Source organism: Euleptes europaea, chromosome 10 (genome assembly GCF_029931775.1).
Source record: "Euleptes europaea isolate rEulEur1 chromosome 10, rEulEur1.hap1, whole genome shotgun sequence".
Lineage (NCBI taxonomy): Eukaryota > Metazoa > Chordata > Lepidosauria > Squamata > Sphaerodactylidae > Euleptes > Euleptes europaea.
The window spans coordinates 79,370,319-79,393,045 of NC_079321.1; the positions used below are offsets into that span (position 1 = coordinate 79,370,319).

The 22,727-nt window shown below is 49.2% G+C and overlaps 1 protein-coding gene across 1 annotated transcript in view; it reads right to left on the bottom strand.

The window, feature by feature from the left end:
* VNN1 (vanin 1) overlaps positions 1-22,727 on the bottom strand; it is a 43,727-nt gene that overhangs the window by 10,094 nt on the left and 10,906 nt on the right. Inside the window, exons 3-5 of the mRNA XM_056856489.1 lie at positions 11,449-11,641; positions 9,938-10,235; positions 6,275-6,648 (exon numbers count right to left, since the gene is read on the bottom strand). Of these exons, the coding sequence (XP_056712467.1) occupies positions 6,275-6,648; positions 9,938-10,235; positions 11,449-11,641 (865 nt within the window). The remainder of the gene's footprint in view (positions 1-6,274; positions 6,649-9,937; positions 10,236-11,448; positions 11,642-22,727) is intronic.

The window sequence follows — 22,727 nt, forward strand, 5'->3', positions numbered from 1 at the left end:
GTCACGAAGAGGCGGGCCAGTTTCTGAGCAGAGGGGATCCCTGCGCATGGAATCAAATGTATTTGCTTAGAAAACAAATCAGTAACAACCCACAACACAGTTTTACCCCCACTGAGAGGGAGATCAGTCATGAAGTCCATAGCAATCACTTCCCAAGGTCTGCTGGGCGTTTCAAGAGGTTGTAGCAGTCCCGGGGGTTTGCCCTGCGATCGTTTCGCAGCGGCACAAACGGGACAGCTGCGGATGAAGGAGTCAATGTCGGAACGCATTCCCCCCCACCAGAACTGTCTGCGCAATAAGTGAAGGGTCTTCAGAAACCCAAAGTGCCCAGCTGTTTTGGCTCCATGAGCTAAATGTAAAACGTCCTTCCGGAGAGCTTTGGGTACATACAATTTTGAGTCTTTGTACCAGGACCCCCCTTGTTCCAAAACACCAGGAGGTAGGGTATGAGCGGAACGTTCTAAAAGGCACTGGTCCCGAAGGACAGTTAAAAAGGATTCGGAGATGGGGATTTTGGAGGGAGCCCCCCCGTCGGTCATGGAGATCTGAGAAACAGTTATAGGGCTAGTGCTTACGTGCGGCGGCGCGCAGACTGCAGGCGGCTGAGCGGTCGGAGGGGTAGGAGGGGCGGGAACTCCGGTCTGTTGCGGTGGCGGCTGGGCAGCCGGTTGGGCTGGCGGAGCTTGCGAGTTAGGGAAGGTGTGCTGATGCTGGGATCGGGTTTGCACAGCCAGCATAGGTAGGGCCCCACGTTGCATAGGGGTGAACAGAGAGTTGGTGGGTCTTTCGAGTTTTACCGGATATTGTGGTAAACGGGAGAGGGCATCCGCGAGAACGTTCTGCTTCCCAGGGACGTGCTTCAGGGTGAAACGGAACTGAGCAAAGAACTCCGCCCACCGTTGTTGTTTCGCCGATAGCTTATGGGACCCCGTGAGGGCAGCTAGATTTTTGTGATCGGTCCAAACTTCAAAGGGTACTTTAGACCCTTCCAAGAATTGCCGCCATAAAGTCAGTGCATGATGAACTGCAGAGGCCTCTTTCTCCCAGATGGGCCAGTTTAATTGAGCGTGCGCAAATTTTTTTGAAAAGTAAGCGCAAGGGTGAAGAAGACCGTCCGGTCCTTGCTGGAGGAGAGCCCCTCCCATGGCTACATCGGAAGCATCGACTTGCACAATGAACATTCGATTTGGGTCTGGGTGCCGTAGCACCGGCTCCGAAGTGAAGAGGCGTTTGAGGGCCAGAAAGGCGGCTTGGCATTGCTCAGTCCATAGGATTTTTGCGGAGGGCAAGGCAGCCGAGCTTACTTTTCCCTTAGTTTTCAGCAGGTCCGTAATGGGTAGAGCCACTTGGGCGAAGTTAGGGATGAATCCCCGATAGAAGTTTGCAAATCCCAGAAATTGCTGTACTTGCTTACGGTTGGTGGGGGGAGTCCAATCGAGGACGGCTTGGACTTTGGCGGGGTCCATGCGAAGACCTTGGTGGGAGATGATGTATCCCAAAAACGTGAGTTTGCTTTGGTGAAATTCACACTTAGCTAGTTTAGCGAACAGTTGATGGTTACGCAGGCGTTGTAGAACTTCCCTGACCAGAGTCACATGCTCGTCCACAGTTTTCGAATAAATGAGAATGTCATCTAAGTAGACCACCACCCCACGATATAGAAGGTCATGTAGGATTTCATTGATGAGTTGCATGAAGACCCCCGGGGCCCCTTTTAATCCGAATGGCATTACAAGGAATTCATACATTCCGAAACAGCTAGAGAAGGCAGTGAGGTGTTCATCTCCTTCGCGGATACGGACTCGGTAGTAGGCTTCCACCAAGTCTAATTTAGAGAACACACGGCCTTCCTGTAATTGTCCCAAAATATCCGATATTAATGGGATAGGATAGGCGTTGGTCTGGGTAACCGCATTGAGCTTTCTGAAGTCAATGCACAGGCGAAGGTCGCCCTCTTTTTTCCGGACGAAAAACGCGGGGGCCGAGTTTGGGGCATTCGAAGGGCGAATGAACCCTCTGGCGAGGTTTTTGTCCAAAAAGTCCCGGAGGACAGTGCGCTCGGAAGCGCTCATAGGGTAAATCTTACTTTTGGTTAATGTGCAGTCCTTTACTACTTCAATCGCACAGTCTGAGGCCCGGTGGGGGGGTAAGGCATCACATTCCCTAAGGTCGAAGACATCTTCAAAGTCCCGGTATACAGCGGGTAGAGCCGGTGGTACTGGGGCAGTAGAGGTTAATGCTGGAACGGGCGGAAATGGCAGAGCAAAGTTTTGCCGATGCTGGTCGCAGGTGGGACTAGCGAAAGAGATAGTGTTTGTTTCCCAATCAATACTGGGACTATGTCCTTTAATCCAGTTAATTCCCAAGACCACTTCAAATCGGATAGGGGCTATAGTGAAGTCTATTTGTTCCCAGTGGGAACCAATTCCCATTGCCACCCCTATGGTGCGGTGATCAACTGGACCCCCCTGGAATTGGCTCCCGTCCATTTGAGCAAATTGGACGGGGGCGGGTAAAGCCTCTGAGTCGGCTCTGAGGGCAGCAAACGTGGCTTCGCTTATGAGAGTGCGACAGCAACCGGAGTCAATTAGTGCTTTGACGGGGATTTGTGGACCTCCGTTAAGTTGTTGTAAAACTGCATCCACGTAGACGGTGGAGTCCACTTCTTTGATTTTGGTAGGAGCATTTGGTTTGATAGGAAGATCCTGAGAGGTCTGTGGAGATGCTCCATTCACCACAGACCGGAGCCGTTTTTTGACAAGTCGAGGGGAGATTCCAGGTTTAAGGCTGGAGAAATCCAAGGGTTTTCCTCATCCGAAGAGGGAAAGCTGTCCCCCAATGGGGCACTTGTAATCCGAGACCCGGCGGGGTCGTTGGAAGCAGGCAGGGAGGCTGGGTCCCCGGCATGGAGTGCAGAGGGTGTGGGCCTTCCCGGAGCTGCGCTGCGGGTGGCCGCGGTGCCTCTGCGTGGTGGACGACCTCGGGCGCGGGTTGTCGTGCTGGGACGAAATAATTCCTGGCGGTGTGGGCAAACGGCTGCAAAGTGGCCCATTTCTCCGCATGTAAGACAGGCACCCCTCTGAAATCGGGCTTCACGTTCCTGGAGCGGACGTGGGGGATTTCGTGGGACGAGCAGTGGTGCCTTGGGTTGAGGCTTTTGGGTGCCCTTCTCCTTGTGCTTTTGACGGACGAGAGAAATAAAGCGGCGGCGGCTTTCCACTTCCTCGGCTAATAGGATCCAGCCTTCGAGGGTATCGGGATCGCCCCGCATGTAAGACCAGTTCAGAATGTCAGGATGCAAGGCTTCCCTGAAATGATGGATTAGGGTGGTCTCGGGCCAACCTACAATTTTACTTGCCAGTCGCTGAAATTCATCGGCAAATTCCCGAACTGTAGCAGAGCCTTGTTTTAATTGTAAGAGTTCCGTTTTGGCTCTTTCCCCCAGGAAGGGGTCCTCAAACCTCCTTCTCAGGGCAGTCATGAAGTTGTTGAGGGAACGAATCGCACGAGAGCGGGTGTCAAACTGGAGGACCATCCAGTCAGCCGCTTTGCCTGTCAGGAGGGAAGCTACGTACCGCACCCGGCTATCTTCCGTGGGGAAAAGTTGACCTTGTTCTCGCATATAACTGTCCACTTGATGCAAGAAACAAGGCAAAGTCTCAAGAGATCCGTCATACGTAGTCCTCAATTTGAGTTGCTTCCAAGGGCCGGGCGCGGGTTGACCCGGTTGCACGGGTGGTCCGGGCGGAGGAGCAACAGGAGCTCCAGGAGGCAAGGGTGGAGCAGGCACATTAGCAGGTGGTTGCACGGGTGGTCCGGGCGGAGGAGCAACAGGAGCTCCAGGAGGTAAGGGTGGAGCAGGCACATTAGCGGGTGGTTGTACGGGTACCCCCTGACCCGGTATCGGAACGGGCTGTCTCTGAGCTATCAGGGTTTGTTGTAATTGCCTGTTCTCTTGAAGCATAAGTTCCATTACTTCCTGGAGTTGATCAACACGGTCGGAGAGCTCCCGATTCTGGGCTCGTAAAAGATGAACCTCCTCACTTGGGCCACCAGTAAGATGAGGCTTACTGGTTCGGAAGCTCGTGGCCCATTGAGAGCTATCCCCATATAAATCCTCGTCTTCAGACTCATCTGAGTCTCGACGTCGGTCAGCCAAACGGCGTGCGCGTTGGGTCGCACGCGACGGGACAAACGCCGGGGGAAAAGTTAGACCTGATAGTCCCAGTACATAGTCCTTGGGGCGCGTGTCCACGTTCGCCTGATTCCTAATCCTTGCTGCAGCCGCCCTGGCTGCTTCCGCCGCCTCTCTCTCTCTTGCGACCCTAGCCGCTTCGGCGGCTTGCTGATCCGCAAGAACTTTGGCGTTCTCAAGTCTTAGGGCAGTCTCTGCCGTAATGCGCGGCAAAAGTTCTGTCTCGAGGAGCAAGAGTATGGGGTCAGGTTCCCCGCCCAGCAGAGGTTGTACTCGAACCGCCAGTGCGGATGCCTCGGCTCCAAACGTCGGGGTCAAAACTTGAGCCAAGGTGGCTACCGGGGTGTCCTTTGTACATTCCACAAGGAGAAGAGCGGTGCTAATAGCGACTCGCTTGGCCTCAGCCTGGCAGCTGGCCGCATCCGGGATCAGGGAAAAACCCTCCGGCGGGGCTCCCGCCATGGTAGAAAGAGTTTGTCGAGAAATAAGATTATCCAAAAGTCCAGTTAATATTTGTAAATCCTCAGTCGCCAATCGGGCATCGTCCAGTAATTGATCCAAGTCCTGAAGATCTAAACGAGCATCAGTATCCTCCGATGTTAACATCCAGAGACGTCCTGTAAGAGATTGCCACTGCGCCTGTACCAGTCCCCTCAAGCGGCAAACCTCTCGGGTCGTCCGGAAAAGTTCAGCGATTAAGTCTTGTAACAGAGTAGGGTCCTCTGAGAAGGGCTCCAGGGTAGTAGATCACCTGGAGAGCTGCACAGCTCCCATCCAAGTGGCAGGCGAACCCCCCTGGGCTCCAGCCTGGCTAGGAGAACGGTGAAGATGAGAGATAGCTGTCATAATGTCAGCCCTTGGCCCACAGAACCAGAAATCACCACAAAGTCATATAGAGTCCAAACAGATGGCTTTTACTGATCAAATAGGCATACAGTGCAAACGAATAAAATGACAGCTATGAGAGGCTCACTAGCTGGGAGATATTATAAGGCAGGAAAGGCGGGAGATTACACGCATGAATACAGTTTCCCAGGAGCTGAGTTCCCAGGCCTAGGTATGCGACCTTGGGGGGCAGACAATACAGCACAGAGACAGAGGCAATAACGAAACCGAGATAGCAGCCTGACAATCACTTGGAATCAAATTTTTGATGACCACAATAAAGGACTGTTCACACGATGTCATTTGCCACCAAAAGAAATGTTTTCTGTGCCTTATTTCTTTTGCATTTAAGCCTTTTTTCTCAGTTTGGAAGCTCATTTGTATGGACATCATGCAAAGTGACCCAGATATGAAGGCAGCCCCCAGACTTTGAGGTGCCAGGCTGCTAATTGGCTCTTTCCGCAAGTCCTCGGCAATGCTGAACTTCTGAACCTGAAACCAATGGACAGCCCAGCTTGAAATGCCTGGATGATGGGGGCGACCCCTTTGTGGGCCCATAAAATTGGACCCCCTGTTCCAAAGTTCACCAAACTTTGGCGACCCTCCAAGGAAAGACCTTTGCAATCATGCAAATTTGGGGACTCTACCTCCAAAAATGCCCCCCAGGAGCTTCGAAAAAATCCCCATAGACTATAATGGGCCTGAATTTTTCGGTTAACCTGGAAATAAACTGAATACCGAAATTTACTGGTATGGGCATTCAGTTTATTCCAGGTTTACAAAAAAAAAAAATCTGGCCCAATAAACCTGAACCCAAAATTTACCAAACAATTTTTTGGCACAACCCTAGACTGAGAGAAGTGGGGGAAGAGGGGAGGAAGCAAAGGTGGGGGGAATGGGATAGCTGCTTCAGCAAGTTTCTTGAGGGTCCCCCCTTATACCTTCCTGTTTGTCACAAAGGAAGAATGTACCAGAGAACTGACAAATACAGCACCCCTCATTTGTGAACTCATGCTTGTCCATTATGTCTGTGAGTTTTGTCAAGTCGTGACATATAGTGACCCCAATCTTCCTTGGTGGTTTCTCATCCAAGAACCAAGCCTGCTCAGCTTCTGAGATTTGACAAGATGGGGCTATACACCCATGCCACCTTCCCTCCCATACTTATCCATTACATCCCACTAAATTCTTTACCTGTAAATAATATTCTCCTTCAACCACATGAAGTCCATCAAAAACCCCAAATGCATAAACTTCGTCATTGCACTTTTCTGTCATCTTGTAGCTCAAGTGGCAGCAGAGGCCTTTCTGGCAAACGGTATGATTTCCTGCTTCTTGAGAAAGTTCAGTGAAGGTGAAATTATCAAAATAAATGGTCCCAGTGAATACTTCAGCCTGTGGAAAGAAGTGCTCGGGCTCTGAAGCATACAAGCTCCAGTTGACTGGGGTAGGATACGTGGGGGACTGGCAGGGGTGTGCATCAATTTCTGCAATGAGGAGACGGCCTTCTTGAGTTTCCATATCGAAGTGATATGTCTTGGCGCCATTAGGTGTAAAGATACCACTTCCTGTGGATGACAGACAGAAAGAGGTTGGAATCAGATCTGGTTTAGCCAGCAAGGTGTAGTGGTTAAGAGCTATGGTTTGGAGTGGTGGACTCGAATCTGAAGAACCGGGTTTGATTCCCCACTCCTCCACATTAGCGGCGGATGCTAATCTGGTGAACTGGGTCTTTTCCCCCACTCCTACATATAAGGCCAGCTGGGTGACCTTGGACTAGTCACAGCTCTCTCTCAGCCTACACCTACCTCACAGGCTGTCTGTTGTGGGGAGGGGAAGGTGACTGTAAGCCGGTTTGATTCTTCCTTAAGTGGTAGAGAAGGTCGGCATATAAAAACCAACTCCTTCTCCTCCTCCTCCTCCTCCTTCGTCTTCACAAGTGAACCAAGTTTTAGAGTGGGAATCCACAAGGACTTGCAGGGGGCATCTCATTTCCCCCTCCCCCACTATTTCCTCAAAGCTCCCACGGCCTTTCCCCTTTTCCTGCTTCTTTCTCTCCTTTTAGGGTTGCCAGCCTTCAGGTGGGGGCTGGAGATCTCCTGGAATCATAACAGATCTCCCAACTACAGAGAACAGTTCTGTAGAGTTGCCAGCTCAAGGATGTGAACTTACTGGAGAGTTGGGGGTGGAGCCTTGGGAGGTGAAGTTTGGGGAGGGAAGTGACCTCAGCAGGGTACAATGCTATAGAGTCCACCCTCCAAAGTAGCCATTTTCTCCAGGGCAACTGATCTCTCATCTGGAGATCAATGGTAATTCCAGGTGATCTCCAACAGAGGTTGGTGACCCTAATTCTCATTGACAAAATGGCTGCTTTGGAGGGTGGAGTCTATGGCATTATACCCTTCTGAGGTACCTCTTTTTCTCAACCCCCACCATCCTCTGGCTCCATCCCCCAAATCTCTAGGAATTTCCCAACCTGGAGTTGGCAAACCCATCTCCTTCCCACTCAACAGCCAACCAACCTTTATTTGCTCCTCTGTCTGAAGTTTCCTCTCTCCTCCCCCTCCCCTCCCAGCAGCCTCTAATTAGGAAAACTATGGCCCAGTTGTGTGGTGCTGGCCACTGGGCAGGCCCACTTGGATGGTAGGAAACCCTCAAGGACTTTGGGGGGGGGGACAGATCACTTCCCCCTGTATCCCCCTCCCCACACTATTTTCTCTTTCCTTCCTCCTGGCAACCACCATTGCCTCTTTCCCTGCCTTATTCTCTCCTTCTCAGTCATTCACCAACCTGCTTTTATCTGTCTCCCATTTTCAGCTATATTTATTATTTCTTTACTTCATTTATACCCTGCCTTTCTCCACAAAGCAGGGGACAAAAGCAGTTTACATTATTTTCTTCATTTTTATCTGCACAACAACCCTGTGAAGCAGGTTAGGCTAAAAGTATATGACAGGACCAAAATCACCAAGTGAGCTTCCATAGCAAGATAGTTATTTGAACCCGGGCATCCCAGACCCTCCTCTAAATTTCTAACTGCTACACCATACTGGCTTTCATAAAATCATAGAGTTGGAAGGGACCACCAGGGTCATCTAGTCCAACCCTGTGCACAATGCAGGAAATTCACAACTCCCCCCCACACACACCCAGTGCCCAGAAGATGGCCAAGATGCCCTCCCTCTTATGAACTGCTTAAGGTCATAGAATCAGCATTGCTGACAGATGGCCATCTAGCCTCTGCTTAAAAACCTCCAGGGAAGGAGCGCTCACCACCTCCCGAGGAAGCCTGTTCCACTGAGGAACCGCTCTAACTGTTAGAAAATTCTTCCTAATGTCTAGATGGAAACTCTTCTGATTTAATTTTAACCCGTTGGTTCTGGTCCGACCTTCTGGGGCAACAGAAAACAACTCGGCACCCTCCTCTATATGACAGCCCTTCAAGTACTTGAAGATGGTTATCATATCCCCTCTCAGTCTTCTCCTCTTCAGGCTAAACATACCTAGCTCCTTCAACCTTTCCTCATAGGACTTGGTCTCCAGGCCCCTCACCATCTTTGTTGCCCTCCTTGGGACATGTTCCAGCTTATTGGTTACTATTGAACAGTAGAAAACAGCCAGGTCTAGTTGAGTCATGCAAGTTGGGTGGTATCAAGTCACTTAGAGGTTGCTACCAAGCCTAGGGTTGCCATCTTCAGGTGGGACCTGGAGATCTCCCAGAATTACAACTGAACTTCAGACAGAGGTTTGTCCCCCTGGAAAAAAATGGCTGCTTTAGAGTGTGGACTCTGTGGCATTATATTCAGCTGAGACCTCTCTCCTTCCCAAACCCTTCTGTCTTCAGACTCCACCACAAAATCTCCAGGAATTTCGCAACTTGGAGCTGGCAACCCTAGCCAGGTCCGAAGGAGTCCTCCCCCCAAGGCCAAAATAGGCTAGTTTCCACACTAGCAACAAGAGTGGTGCTGCACAGGAAAATCCCACATCATTGCACCTTCCCCGTCCTCCTTTCTTCTATCTGCACAGCATATAAATGGAGGACCAACTTTTAGCTTGATTAACAGCAACAGTAATTGCCTGTGACAGAAATGTCTTTTATGGCAAAGGTCACATCTGCAGTAATCTGGCCTAAAGCTCTTTTTAGGTACAACTGTGTTAGACATTGATTTTGTAATAGCGTAATAGCCATGACAGTTCTGAAAAAATCATGGGAACTGTAGTTTTATGGGAGTGCTGAACATCCTATCAGTCATATCTAGTTGGTACTTTGGGGCAAGGGAAGAACTGGTGTTTTGCGAATCAAAGCAGCTTACAGGAACCTGGATCTTTTAATCAATAACTTTGGGACATCATTACATTTACCCAGTTTCTTCTTTCATTCTGCACATCAACTTCACATCTGATGAAGGGAGCTTTGACTCTTGAAAACTCAAAGCCCAAAAAATCTTGTTGGTCTCTAAGGTGCCGCAGAACTGGATTCTAGATGTTCTACTGCAGACCAACACAGCTACCCTCTGAAGCCAACTTCACACCTTTATCTCTTTTTGTACATTAGAAGTATCATTATATAGCTCAAAATCTTGTCACAATGGCATGTGTCCCAAAGTCTTGTCATACAGCTGACAGACTAAAGAGCTTGAATGAAGCAAACATTTTGTGTTTGCCTTGTTAATACAAATAGATAATGTATTATGGGTTTCTTTACAGGAGTAACCTCTGAATTTTCAAAAACCACACTACAAATCCATATTTTTATTCAGCAATTAACTCATGTGTTATCTCATTGCTCCTGATTCTCATTTTAGCATTGGCAGATCTAGCCCTTAACCCAGAGGTTTAATTTAAGGTTGTGATTACCAGTAAAATCCAAGGAAGGTTTGTGTATATTCGCTGATAAAAGATTGACACGCATTCCCATCGCCCAAGCTGAGTGGAACTGAACAGCAGACAACAGTGGAAGACCATTCGACCAAGCAGTTGGAAAGAGGATTGTGTCCACCTTGAAGACTTCAACAAGTGATATGGCCGGTTCGCGGAAATTAAGTATGTCAGCACAAGTGATCACTCCGAATCTCCCAAAGGAGGTGTTGAAGCTGACAAACTGTGGCTCCTTGGCAAAATCAAAGTAGGGTGTTTCCGGCTCAAAAAGATTGTACTGTTCATAAGACAAAGAAATATTCTTAGAAGAAAATTGCTCAATGGGGATGAGTGAAAAAATCAGTCTCGGTAGCATGACTCATGTTATTTTTGGCAGAATGTTTTCTTTACAAAGCTATGAAAGCAATAACTGATTAACAAAATGTCAGTTCTTGAATCCTTCTCCAGTGATGAAGCAGTACAAATATGGTGCTTGTTTGTCCACATGGACTTCCTTGCTTAGTTCAATGAGAATGCAGTTGCATGCCACTAAGCAATGCACAGATGCTCCTCCTCCAGTTAAAATGCCCTCTCATGCAGGTCTCTGCTGTGCCCACTGGAGTTCAATCTTGGTTTGGGTTGTGAAAAGGGAATACATTTTGCTTTTAGTTTAAATACAATGTCATTTTCTGGGCAGAAAAGATCTTGTCCCTGTGGTGCATGCCCTGGTTATATCTAGATTAGATTACCAAAATGCGCTCTCTGTGGGGCTGCCCTTAAAAAATGCTTGGAAGCTTCACTTGGTTCAGAATGCTGCAGCCAGGATGTTGACTGCAGTGGGTCACAGGGACCGTATCACTTAGGGTTGACAACCTCCAGGTACTAGCTGCAGATCTCGTGCTATTACAACTGATCTCTAACCGATAGAGATCAGTTCCCCTGGAGAAAATGGCTGCTTTGGCAATTGGACTCTATGGCACTGAAGTCCCTCCCCTCCCCAGACCCCGCCTTCCTCAGGCTCCACCCCCTAAACTTCCCACTGGTGGAAAAGAGGGACCTGGCAACCCTAATATCAGTCCAATCTTGGCCTTTCTACACTGGCTCCCAGTTTGTCTCCAAGCCCGATTCAAGAGGCTGGTGTTGACTTTTAAAGACCTACATGGCTTGGGACTAGCATACCTGAAGGATGGCCTATTCCCTTACCCTTCCTGCCTGCCTTGCATTTTAATTACTCTTTTATGTGTTTTTAATATGTTTTTAATATGTGTTTTTAATATATATATTTGTTTTGTTTTCACTGTTAGCTACCTTGGTAGCTCTGATTTGGCAGCCTGGCTTTGCCAGGAAAGGGCGGGGTATAAATCAAACCAAATAAATAAATAAATAATAAAGGTGGCTTACAAATTTTGTAAATAAAAATAAATAAATATAATAATAATCATATGAATTTACATGACTTACATTATTTACATGAGAGCACCCAGTAAGTGAACCAACCAGTCTATTTTTACCTTGTGGTACCGTGCCAAAAATTTGCCTTTCGTATCATAGACCACATCTGTGTTGTATTGATAGTGACCATCCTTGGGACACTTTGGATCAGTAGAATCACATGACTTCTTGTCCCCCATGTTAGCAACCACATAGATGGAGTAGTTTCTTGCCATGCAGCTGAGTCTTTCTTGCACTTCAGTTGATCCAAATCTAACATGTAAAGGAAAATAATTGGTATTAATTGTGTCCGGGTTTGGTACACACAAAGTACCCACAAAGTCTCAGGCCCTCAGGGTAGCATCAGGAGGGGGGAGGACTGGGAAAGCTGTTTGCTTGGCCCTGACCTGGAGCAAAGCCCAAAGGCACACCAAATGGGACTGCTGGCCATGCCAAAGAGATGGCTGGGCCCACTGCCCTAGCAACTGGCTCCTTCTCTGACAGCTGTCTTGATGGAAGCCACATTGGGCCAACTGCCAAATCTTCAGAGGGCAAACCTGGAAAGTGTAGCTATCCTTCAATGGGGGAGCAAGGGGAGGGAATGGAAGTTCTTGTGAGTGGCTATTTAAACCTCCAACAAGAGACAGCGGAGGACTCACCTGCCTGTTTCTCAGGCCCACCTAGAGATACTGAGCCAGGGGGTTAAGAGAGTAGAAAGGTGAGGAAGAGGAGGAGGAGGAGGGCAAGGGTGCAGAAGATCCTCTCCTGCCCTGAGCTGAGGCCTCAGGGGATAGCCAGGAGGGTTAACCATCAGAGCACTTTGTAGTCGGTTTTCCTGAACCAGCACTAATAGTCAATGAAAATTCCTGGGGGGGCAGGGAGATAATGGAACTGTGACATTTCATGAACTTTTGAATGCAGAATGTAGTTGATTAAAGGATAACATTCAAAGATAGGCCCGATATGAGACACTGCTTTAAGGGTGGTTATGGGGAATAAGAAATGCAATATGGCTAAGCTGAAAAGCATTGGCTGACACAGAAAAAGTTTTCAAAAAATTTAAAGCAACACCAAAACTGTGCTGCATTACAGTTCACTCTTGACAGTTCCCAGCAGGCTCTTCATGTGACAAGGTAACAGATCAAAGTCTGGTTCTCTTATGTACAAAATTTATATCCTGCTTTTCTGCTCCAGAGCCACTGGGACATTTCATAATTAACATACAACCAAATTAAACTAAAACTAAAATACTTAAGGAGCCCTGTGGCGCAGAGTGGTAAGCTGCAGGACTGGAGTCCAAGCTCTGCCCACGACCTGAGTTTGATGCAGACGGAAGTTGGTTTCAGGTAGCCAGCTCAAGGCTGACTCAGCCTTCCATCCTTCCGAGGTCGGTCAGATGAGTACCCAGCTTGCTGGGGGTAAAGGGAAGATGACTGGGGAAGGCACTGGCAAACCACCCCGCAAACAAAGACTGCCTAGGGAACGTTGGGATGTGACGTCACCCCATGGGTCAGGAACGACCTGGTGCTTGCACAGAGGACCTTTACCTTTTTAAAGCCTCACAAAAAGCAATTAAAACATAGGGCAGGATGACAGGGTCCCTTAGGGAATGCTAGAGAAAACAAAGTCTTCATGGGCTGGCATTAGACGGCGATAGAATGTGACAGATGAATATCCCTGGGAAGGGAGTTCCATAATTTTGATGTCACGATGAAGAAGGCCTTCTCTTGAGTTGCCACTCATTTGCCTCGGATGGCTAGGGCACCCAAAGAAGGCCCCTGAAGATGATCTCAGTGGTTAGGTGGGTAGTCCTTAAGGTATGCTGGTCCCAAACCATATAGGGTTTTTAAGGATCAACACCAGCACTGACACACAGGTACTCATGCCACCATACACATTTCAGAAAGAATTAGGGTTGCCAGCTCTGGGTTGGGGATTACCTGGAGATTTTGGGGGTGGAACCTGAGGAGGGTGGGGTTTGGAGAGGGGAGGGACTTCAATGCCATAGAGTTCAATGGCCAAAGCAGCCATTTTCTCCAGGGGAACTGATCTCTTTCACCTGGAGATCAGTTGTAATAGCAGGAGATCTCCAGCCACCACCCGGAGGTTGGCAACCCTACATAGAATGCTTTATTTGAATACATGGTACATCTGCATGTATTCATATGTGAATACACTCTGTCTCTGGGGTCCATTTACCCTTGGTCCGCAGCAGCTGGATCACAGAGGCATAGACATACACATATACAGAATGTTAGTGCACAGCGTGAACCACCAGCACTGTGGTAGAACTAAGTGCTATGACCCTAATAGGGTACCCATTTGCCTGCTTATGGCAGGAGACCAGGTAATTGAGTCCCTTGCTCCCTGATGCTTACCTAATCAGTGGGTGGGTACTGGGGCCAAAGTAGGGTTGCCAGCTCCGGGTTGGGAAACACCTGGAGAATTTTGGGGCAGAGCCTGAGGAGGGTGGGGTTTGAGGAGGGGAGGGACTTCAGAGTCCAATTGCCAAAGCAGCCATTTTCTCTAGGTGAACAGATCTCTATTGACTGAAGATCAGTTGTAATAGTGGGAGATCTCCAGCTACTACCTGGAGGTTGGCAACCCTAGGCCAAAAGAGGGGGCATGATTACCTGGCATTCTATGGTAAGATTACCATAGAGTTTCTGGCAATCCCTAAAGCTACATCTGTCACTTCCCAGTAGCTCTAGGAATGGCCAGAAATTCTGTGGTCGGATTTTCCTGTAAGTAGATGTGGCCTTATTTTTCTTCTTAATTTTACTCATGGGATACTGCCCCCACCACCACAACCCTCCTGCCAAGACCCTAAGCATATTGATGCAACTGGGCAAACAAACTTTGTGGAGTGGAAGTTGCAACAAGAACAGCTTAGGTTATACACTTTCCTGTTCAACTTGTAATAGAAATGCCAGGTAAGGACGGGCACATTTACTGCCAACTCACACAAACCAGTGAAAATCTAACTCAAGAACATATTTATTTATTTGGTTCATTATCATTCCATCCTTCCAGTAAAGAGCTCAAGAAGGTAATTTTCGCTTCCTTCATTTATCCTCACACCAACCCTGTGAGATAGGGTAAGACTGAGAGAGAGTGACTAGTCCAAAGACAGCCACTAAATTTCATGGCAGGCAGGGATTTGATCCTGGGTTTTCCCTGCCCTAGTCCAACATTAGCCACTAAACACTACTGTCTAAATGAACAATGATGAGTTCTATATATCTGAAACAGTTGCATTATTTCTGTACCCCCAAATAATACCTATTTATATTTAAGGCAGTTAAGAACTCACAGTTGTTGATAATACTATTAATAGTTATTTTTGTCTTTAAAATTATTTATATTTGTTTTGGACTCTAGTCCTATATGTGTCAGGCTTCAACAACACGTTGCGTTTCTTGTAAAGGGACTCCACTCCAGATGTTACAGCGAGTTAGAAGTTTTATTCAGAAAGTCAGCGAGTTCAGCAAGTCGTAGAAACTTAAGGCTAGAATACAGGCATGGGGAAAACTCAGTACATATATAGGGTAAATACAATGGGATTGATTAGGTTTTAGAAACAATGAAGCAATACAGTAACTAACTGCCGGTAACGACTTAAGACAATGCATACAGGAATTTAACGAGTGCAATAACTGGTTGATCTTCCCGGGCTCCTGGCATTGTTCTGCGGGACCCGGTATCAGATCAGCGATTACTCGGGTGGGTCCCCATTTAGGTGCAGATGCCGGGCGGGGGTCCGAGTGCAAACAAGGAGGGACGGAGTGCACAAAAAACTCCATTTTGTTTGTGCGGGGAACCATCTTGTTTTTACCCAGTGTCTACAGAGAGCCTAGCTGACATCTCACCTCCCCAAAGACCCCCTCCCCGGGTTTCCTGGTTTGTCGGGACAACTCCAGTGGAATTCAGTGATCAGGATGGGGGAGTTTACGTGCACCGTGGAAACCCATTCTTCATGACTAGAGTTCAGGTGCTTCCAGTGTACAAGGTATTCCAGCTGACCCCTTCGCAGTCTGGAATCCAGGATCTTGGAGATTTCAAAGTGCTGTTCCCCTTGGACCATGATGGGGTAGCAGCTGTAGGTTCAGGATGCCAATCGGGGGCGGGCAAAAAGGGTTTCAAAAGACTAACGTGGAACACCGGGTATACTCCCTGTAAGGTCTTAGGGAAGTCCAATTCTATGGTGACCTCGTTTATAACCCGGGATATCGGAAACAGACCCACATACTTCTGGCACAACTTTTTACATGGGCGCAAGGACCTTAAGTTCTTCATGGAGAGATAAACCTTTTCCCTGACCTTAAGGTCCCACTGGGGCGCTCGGTGCTTATCCACCTGTACCTTGTATTTCTCTTTTGCCTGATCCAAATGTTTTATTAACCAAGTATTTCTTACAGTGTTAGCCCATATGGATACTTCCGGGGGGTCCCCCCCGGGCGGGAGAGGAACAGCCCCCAAAGGATCGAACTCCATCCCATAAACTGCTTTGAACGGACTCAAGCCAGTCGCGGAGTGTACAGAGTTGTTGTAGGCATACTCCACTATTGGTAGCAGGTTGACCCAATTGTCCTGGTAGTAGTTAGCAAAACAACGCAAGTAGCTGTAAGCACTTGTTAGTCCTGAAAGTCCAAAAGCCACATCAAGAGACAGATAGTTCAAAAGAGTTGGTTTATTGGTAACAGGTATGCAGAGCTTAGAAATCAAAAGGCAGGAACAAAGGGGGATGGGGGAGCACTTGGTTATATGGAGAATTACAGACACAGTACAGTCATATCATGATAATACAGGCAGTTGGAGGTACCGGGCTCCCATGGGCTTCAGACCCTGGGAAGGAAGGCAAAGCAAAGCCAGCTGGTGGCTGCACTGATAAACGGCCTTGAAGCCAGAGTCGAAACAAGGAATGCAAAGTCAACCTGACATTCTGCTCCCCTCAAGGCCCCCTCCCACCTCGGGGGGCCAGCTTGTCGGGGTAGGCGTGATGGAATGCGCGCACCAGTCAGTTGGGGGGCGGAGACATCGCGGGAGCGTACCCACTCGTCATAGGCAGAAGGGAAGTGCTTCCAGCGAACAAGATACTGGAGAGAACCATGATGCAAACGAGATGATGTAAGCACTTGTCCTATTGAGAACCACAAACCACAGCAGGAGACGAAGATGTCCAAAGAAGCTGGTTTAATGGTCGCATAGGTAAGCAGAGCAAAAGAACCTAAGACAGCAATGGGGCAAACTGGCTGGCACTTATATAAAAGCATTGAAAAAGGCATTCAACAGTACAGTACAGCTTCATGAGATTACAGATTACAAACAGTACAGAGGCGCCGCGCTTCCCACGGAATACAGTCGGCTTCAAAGAAACCAAAAATGCAAAACAATCCTTGAAAGCAAGTTGGTGAGAAAACGAAAGGAAACTAACTGAGATACAGGCCTGACATTCTAGGACCGTAGCGACTTCAAAATGTTCCTCCCCCCCCCCCGACCATTACCGGCTGCTCAGGAGGCGGGTCGGGATGCCAGTCCGGGGCGGCGACGTGAGGCTTAAGGAGGCTCACATGGAATACAGGATGGATGCGCCTCAAAGTTTTAGGCAGGGTTAGTTCCACGGTTACAGGATTAATTATCCGAGCAATAGGATAAGGACCCACGAACTTGGCACTGAGTTTTCCACACGGACGGGTAGACCGTAGATTCTTAGTGGAAAGGTAAACCAAATCTCCAACATTAAAGTTCTGGCTGGGGGAGCGGTGCTTATCTGCTTGAGTCTTGTATTTTCCAAATTTTTGACCAGCCAGGGCCAGGTGGTATGGATAGCCTGAACCCAAGACGCCACATCTTCACCCCCCTCCTCCCCAGAAATAGCGATTTGGCCAATGGGACTGAAGTCTTGACCATATACAGCATAGAATGGACTGAAACCAGTAGACTGATGAAGAGCATTGTTATAAGCGTATTCAGCAAAAGGTAACAAGTCAGCCCAATCATCCTGATGGTAATTGACATAACAACGTAAATAACATTCCAAAACAGCATTGACACGTTCCATTTGCCCATCCGTCTGGGGATGGAACACACTAGACAATCCCTGCTCCACCCCCACCAACTTAAGAAAAGCCTTCCAAAATTTGGCAACATAACTACTTCGCGATCCTGAGGGGGCCGCGTTGGTCTCCGCGGGCAGGGAATCGACGGTTTGGGGGGAGGTTTCTGGCTGCTCTTCTCTTTGGTCCGATGCCGGACCAGGGAAACGAATCGGCGGCGGCACTAATGTCAGGTTGACTTTGCATTCCTTGTTTCGACTCTGGCTTCAAGGCCGTTTATCAATGCAGCCGCCAGCTGGCTTTGCTTTGCCTTCCTTCCCAGGGTCTGAAGCCCGTGGGAGCCTGGTACCTCCAACTGCCTGTATTATCATGATATGACTATACTGTGTCTATAATTCTCCATATAACCAAGTGCTCCCCCATCGCCCTTCGTTCCTGCCTTAATGTAAGCACTTGTTAGTCCTGAAAGTCCAAAAACCACATCAAGAGAGATAGTTCAAAAGAGTTGGTTTATTGGTAACAGGTATGCAGAGCTTAGAAATCAAAAGGCAGGAACGAAGGGGGAAACACCCCATCAGGTGTTTATTCGTGGCACATGCTGGGCAAGACTTTATAAAACCGTTGATGTCCTGGCGCATTCCTGGCCACCAGAAACGATGTCTCACCAGGTGCAGGGTTTTGACAAAACCGAAATGCCCTCCCATCTTGGAGCTGTGGCTCCACTCCAATACCTCTCGGCGCAGCTTCTGGGGGACGTAAGTTTTACCCTCCGGGTTGTTGTTGTCCTCTTCCCTCCAAGGAGACCAGGACTTATCCCCTCGCTCCTCCTGAAGGGCTTCCTCCCACCTATCTTGGATGGCCGTGGGAAGGTCCCCTGGGGTCACCAGGGATCGGGGGTAGAGCCAGCCTCTCCCTGGGGGGTTCCGGGGTGGAGCCGCCGCACGGGCTTGGGCTCTGGTCAGAACTCCTGCACTGGCCCCCTCCAGGTCCAAGCCTAGGTGTTCTGGGTAAAGAGGGACCCCACCGGCCATTCGACCTTACAGTCGTATTGCGGCATGCGGGATAAGCCGTCCGCCAAACTATTCTCCCTACCCGGGACGTGCTTGATTGTGAAGCAGAACTTTGAGAAGAAGTCCGCTCACCGGAGTTGTTTACCCGACAGTCTCCATTGTCCTAAGATGGCCTCTAGATTCTGGTGATCTGTCCTTCCAAGAACTGGCGCCAGATCATGAGGGCATGCTTAATTGCCATGGCTTCCTTCTCACCAATTGGCCAGTTAAGCTGGGGACTGGAGAATTTTTTTTGAAAAGTAGGTGCAGGGCCTAAGCACCCCCTAGGCGTCCCCCTGAAGAAGTGCACCTCCCATGGCCTTATCTGAAGCGTCCACCTGAAGGGTAAATGGGTGAGAACAATCGGGGTGGGCTAGGACAGGTTCTGAAGTAAAGCGGCTTTTCAGCTGCTCAAATGCCGCCTGACAGCGGTCGTCCCACGGCACCTGATAGTTAGCAGCTGTAGCCTCCTGTCCCTTCCCTTTGGTTTTAAGGAGGTCCGTGATGGGAAGGGCAACCTTGGCAAAGTCCGGGATGAAACTTCTATAAAAATTGGCGAAGCCCAGAAATTGTTGGACTTGTTTGCGATTCCTGGGGGGTTCCCAGTCCCGGACCGCCTGAACCTTCTCGGGGTCCATGATCAACCCGTTGGGGGACACAACATACCCAAGGAAAGACAGTTGGTCCTGATTGAATGCACACTTACAAAACTTTGCATACAAGTGGTGTTCCCGCAAGCGGCGCAGTACCTCCCGTACCAATTCCCGGTGTTCTTCCGGGTCCCTGGAGTAAATTAGGATATCGTCTAAGTAAACGATTACCCCTTTAAATAGTAAATCATGCAAAATCTCATTAATTAGTTGCATGAAGCACGGCGGAGCTCCAGACAACCCGAACGGCATTACCATAAATTCAAACAGACCGTAACAACATGAGAAGGCTGTCTTCGCCTCATCCCCCTCCTTTATCTGGACCCGGTAATAGGCTTCTGCCAGGTCCAGTTTAGAGAACACCCTGCCTTCCTGGAGTTGACTTAGAAGGTCAGGGATGAAAGGGATGGGGTAAGCGTTAGTTTCGGTGACAGCGTTAAGCCCCGTATAGTCCACACACAGTCTGAGGTCCGAAGTTCCCTTCTTCTTCACGAAGAAGCAGGGTAATGAAAACGTGGCCTTGGACAATCGTATGAACCCCCGGGCCAAGTTCTTATCAAGGAACTCCCGTAGAACATTCTTCTCTTGGAGGCTCATGGGGTACACCCGGGCTTTGGATGGCCCTTCATTAATTCAATGGCACAGTCCGTAGTGTGGTGAGGGGGCAATAAATCACAGTCCTTCCCCTCGAAGACATCTACAAAGTCACTATATTCCGGCGGCAGCGTTGTAGGCTCGGCTGCAGCGGCATCCCCCCCATCTACCCCGGGCATGTCTTCCCTGCCATGCCATTCACACTGGGGGAACCCAAACACCACTCGGCGCTGTACCCAATCTATGCTAGGGTTGTGCCCCGCTAACCAGTTACTACCCAGGACAACCGGGTATGAGATTCGAGGAGCCACCGTGAAACAGATGTGCTCCCAGTGGTTTCCCACCCCCAACAGCACCGGGCGGGAACGCAAATGGACGGGACCCCCCTGTAGATCACTGCCATCCATCTGATGGAAGTGAAGAGGGTGGTCAAGTTCCTGAGTCCCAACCTGCAAGCGGTTGATTACTTCCTGGTCAATCAAAGTCCGGGAGCACCCAGAGTCCAACATTGCAACCACCGCCATGAGATCCCCTCCCCAGGGATTCCGCAACACAACGGGGAGCAGGAGGGTGTCCCCCTGATCACTCACCCAGTTCAGAACAGGATTGGTGACACTTAAGGTAGCCTTCCGTGCTGGTTCTTTCACAGAAAGCCCTCCTCATTTTTTGTCGGTGATGAGTCCCTGGAACAGCAGTGATGTTCGCAAGGAGCAGGTGCCGGGTCTGCGCGCAGAGCAGCCATCCCGCATCAGGTGATCGTCCCCTCCGCTCTCCTCTGGTCCGGGCCCCGGGTCACTCCGCCAGTGGTCTGGTCCGTTGGCCCACTGGGACATTTCGCCGCGAAGTGCCCCATCTTCCCGCAGCGTAGGCAGGCTCCTTCCTTAAGGCGGCATGCTCTTTCCTAGGAGAAATCGCCCCGGTTCCCTCCATCACGGCAAGGTTCAGTCGTGGCGCTCCCCTTGAAAGGGCCCCAGGAAGGTTCCTTAGCCGGACGATCCTTGGAGAACTGGAGCGTCTGTTTACGGGTCTCCACTTGCGCTGCCAGCCGGATCCACTCATTGATCGTCCCTGGGTCTCTCAGGGTTAAACAGTCGTCCAACACTTTCCAACGCAGTCCTTCGCGTAAGTGTTGGACTTTAGTGGCTTTGCTCCACTCCCGGATTTTGCAAGAGAGGGACTGGATTGCAGCTCGCCTGGGAGGAACGGGTGGTGGTGTCTCTGCGCCGGTGGGTGATTGGAGCCCTCTCACCGCTCCTAGTGTCACCGTCATGTCCCTCTGCAGGGCTTGCAGCTGTGCTTGGAGATCCCGGTTCTGGAGGGTCAGTGCACTGTTCTGCTCTCGCAGCAAGGCTATCTCTTCTCTGGAACCGAGGACTAAGGTGGCCGGAGTGTGGATGGTCAAGGGTCTGTCCCACCGGTCAGTCATTATCCAGTCTCGGCTCTGTCCTCCTCCCTCTCTGTAGAACTTGGTCAGCGGTCCTCGGTACAAGCGGTCAAGGTCAGGGTCTGTCGCCCGCCGTCGGGAGACCCTCCTGAAGGCACTGTCAGTCCAGGCCATACACCGTAGCTTGGCGTGCATCTGTAGAGAGGTCCACGCCAGCTTCTCAGCGAACTCAGACGGGCGCCGTCCCGGGGTTGCTTCTTCCCGGTTTCCCCCATCGAGAGGGGTCGTTTTCTGCCAGTCCCCCTGGCAGGGTTCCTTCTCCGCTAGGAAAGGGTTGTTGGACCAAGCGGACATCTTTTCTTAGTACTAACTATTACGAAAAAATAAAACAGTGATTCTAGCCTACTGTCAGGCTTCAGCAACACATTGCGTTTCTCGTAAAGGAACTCCACTCCAGACGTTACAGCGAGTTAGAAATTTTATTCAGAAAGTCAGCGAGTTCAGCAAGTCGTAGAAACTTATGGCTAGAATACAGGCATGGGGAAAACTCAGTACATATATAGGGTAAATACAATGGGATTGATTAGGTTTTAGAAACAATGAAGCAATACAGAAACTAACTGCCAGTAACGACTTAAGACAACGCATACAGGAATTTAACGAGTGCAATAACTGGTTGATCTTCCCGGGCTCCTGGCATTGTTCCGCAGGACCCGGTATCAGATCAGTGATTACTCAGGCGGGTCCCCATTGAGGTGCAGATGCTGGGCGGGGGACCGGGTGCAAACGAGGAGGGACGGAGTGCACAAAAAACTCCATTTTGTTTGTGCAGGGAACCATCTTGTTTTTACCCGGGGTCGACACAGAGCCTAGCTGACAATATGCTTTGGAGAAGTGATGCAAATACACGATTCTTGATTTCCTCAGTCCTCCTGCCTATCATAAAATATGAGTTTAAGCATGGAATATCCTGTTCCCAGCCTAGAGGTGGGGCCTAGTGACAGAATAGCCCACTTTCCTCATTTGCCTTTGCAAATCATTAATAATCTCTCCTTCCAATTGTGGTCCTTCTGTTGTATCACACTGGAAAGTACACCTTGCTGAATCAAGAGTCAGCTCTGTGTCTTACTAATTGCTAATGAAACCCAGTCAGCAGTTGTGCACACAGGCTGCTAAATTCCAATTTATCTGCAAATTTTGACAAACCCAATTTTGTACATACATACCTACGCCGCCAATTTGTATTAAAACTTGGTTTCAACAGATCCAGCAAATCAACTTGCAAAAAACCCTCTTGAAAACTAAATTTGGTGGATATCAACTCATTTATATAACCTCTGTTTAAGCAGCCATCTCTAATACCTTTAATAATGGTTTATGTTTTAGTAATAGTGTATTTATAGGATTACACCAACACATACAAAATACAATGATTGGCTTTTACAGAGAGCTGAGTTTTAGAGGTCATCCAAGCATGTGGTGTAGTGGTTAAGAGCAGTAGACTCTAATCTGGAGAACCAGGTTCGATTCCCCACTCCTCCACATGAAGCCTGCTGGGTGACCTTGGGCCAGTCACAGTTCTCTCAGAACTCTCTCAGCCCATGAAGAGGCAGGCAATGGCAAACC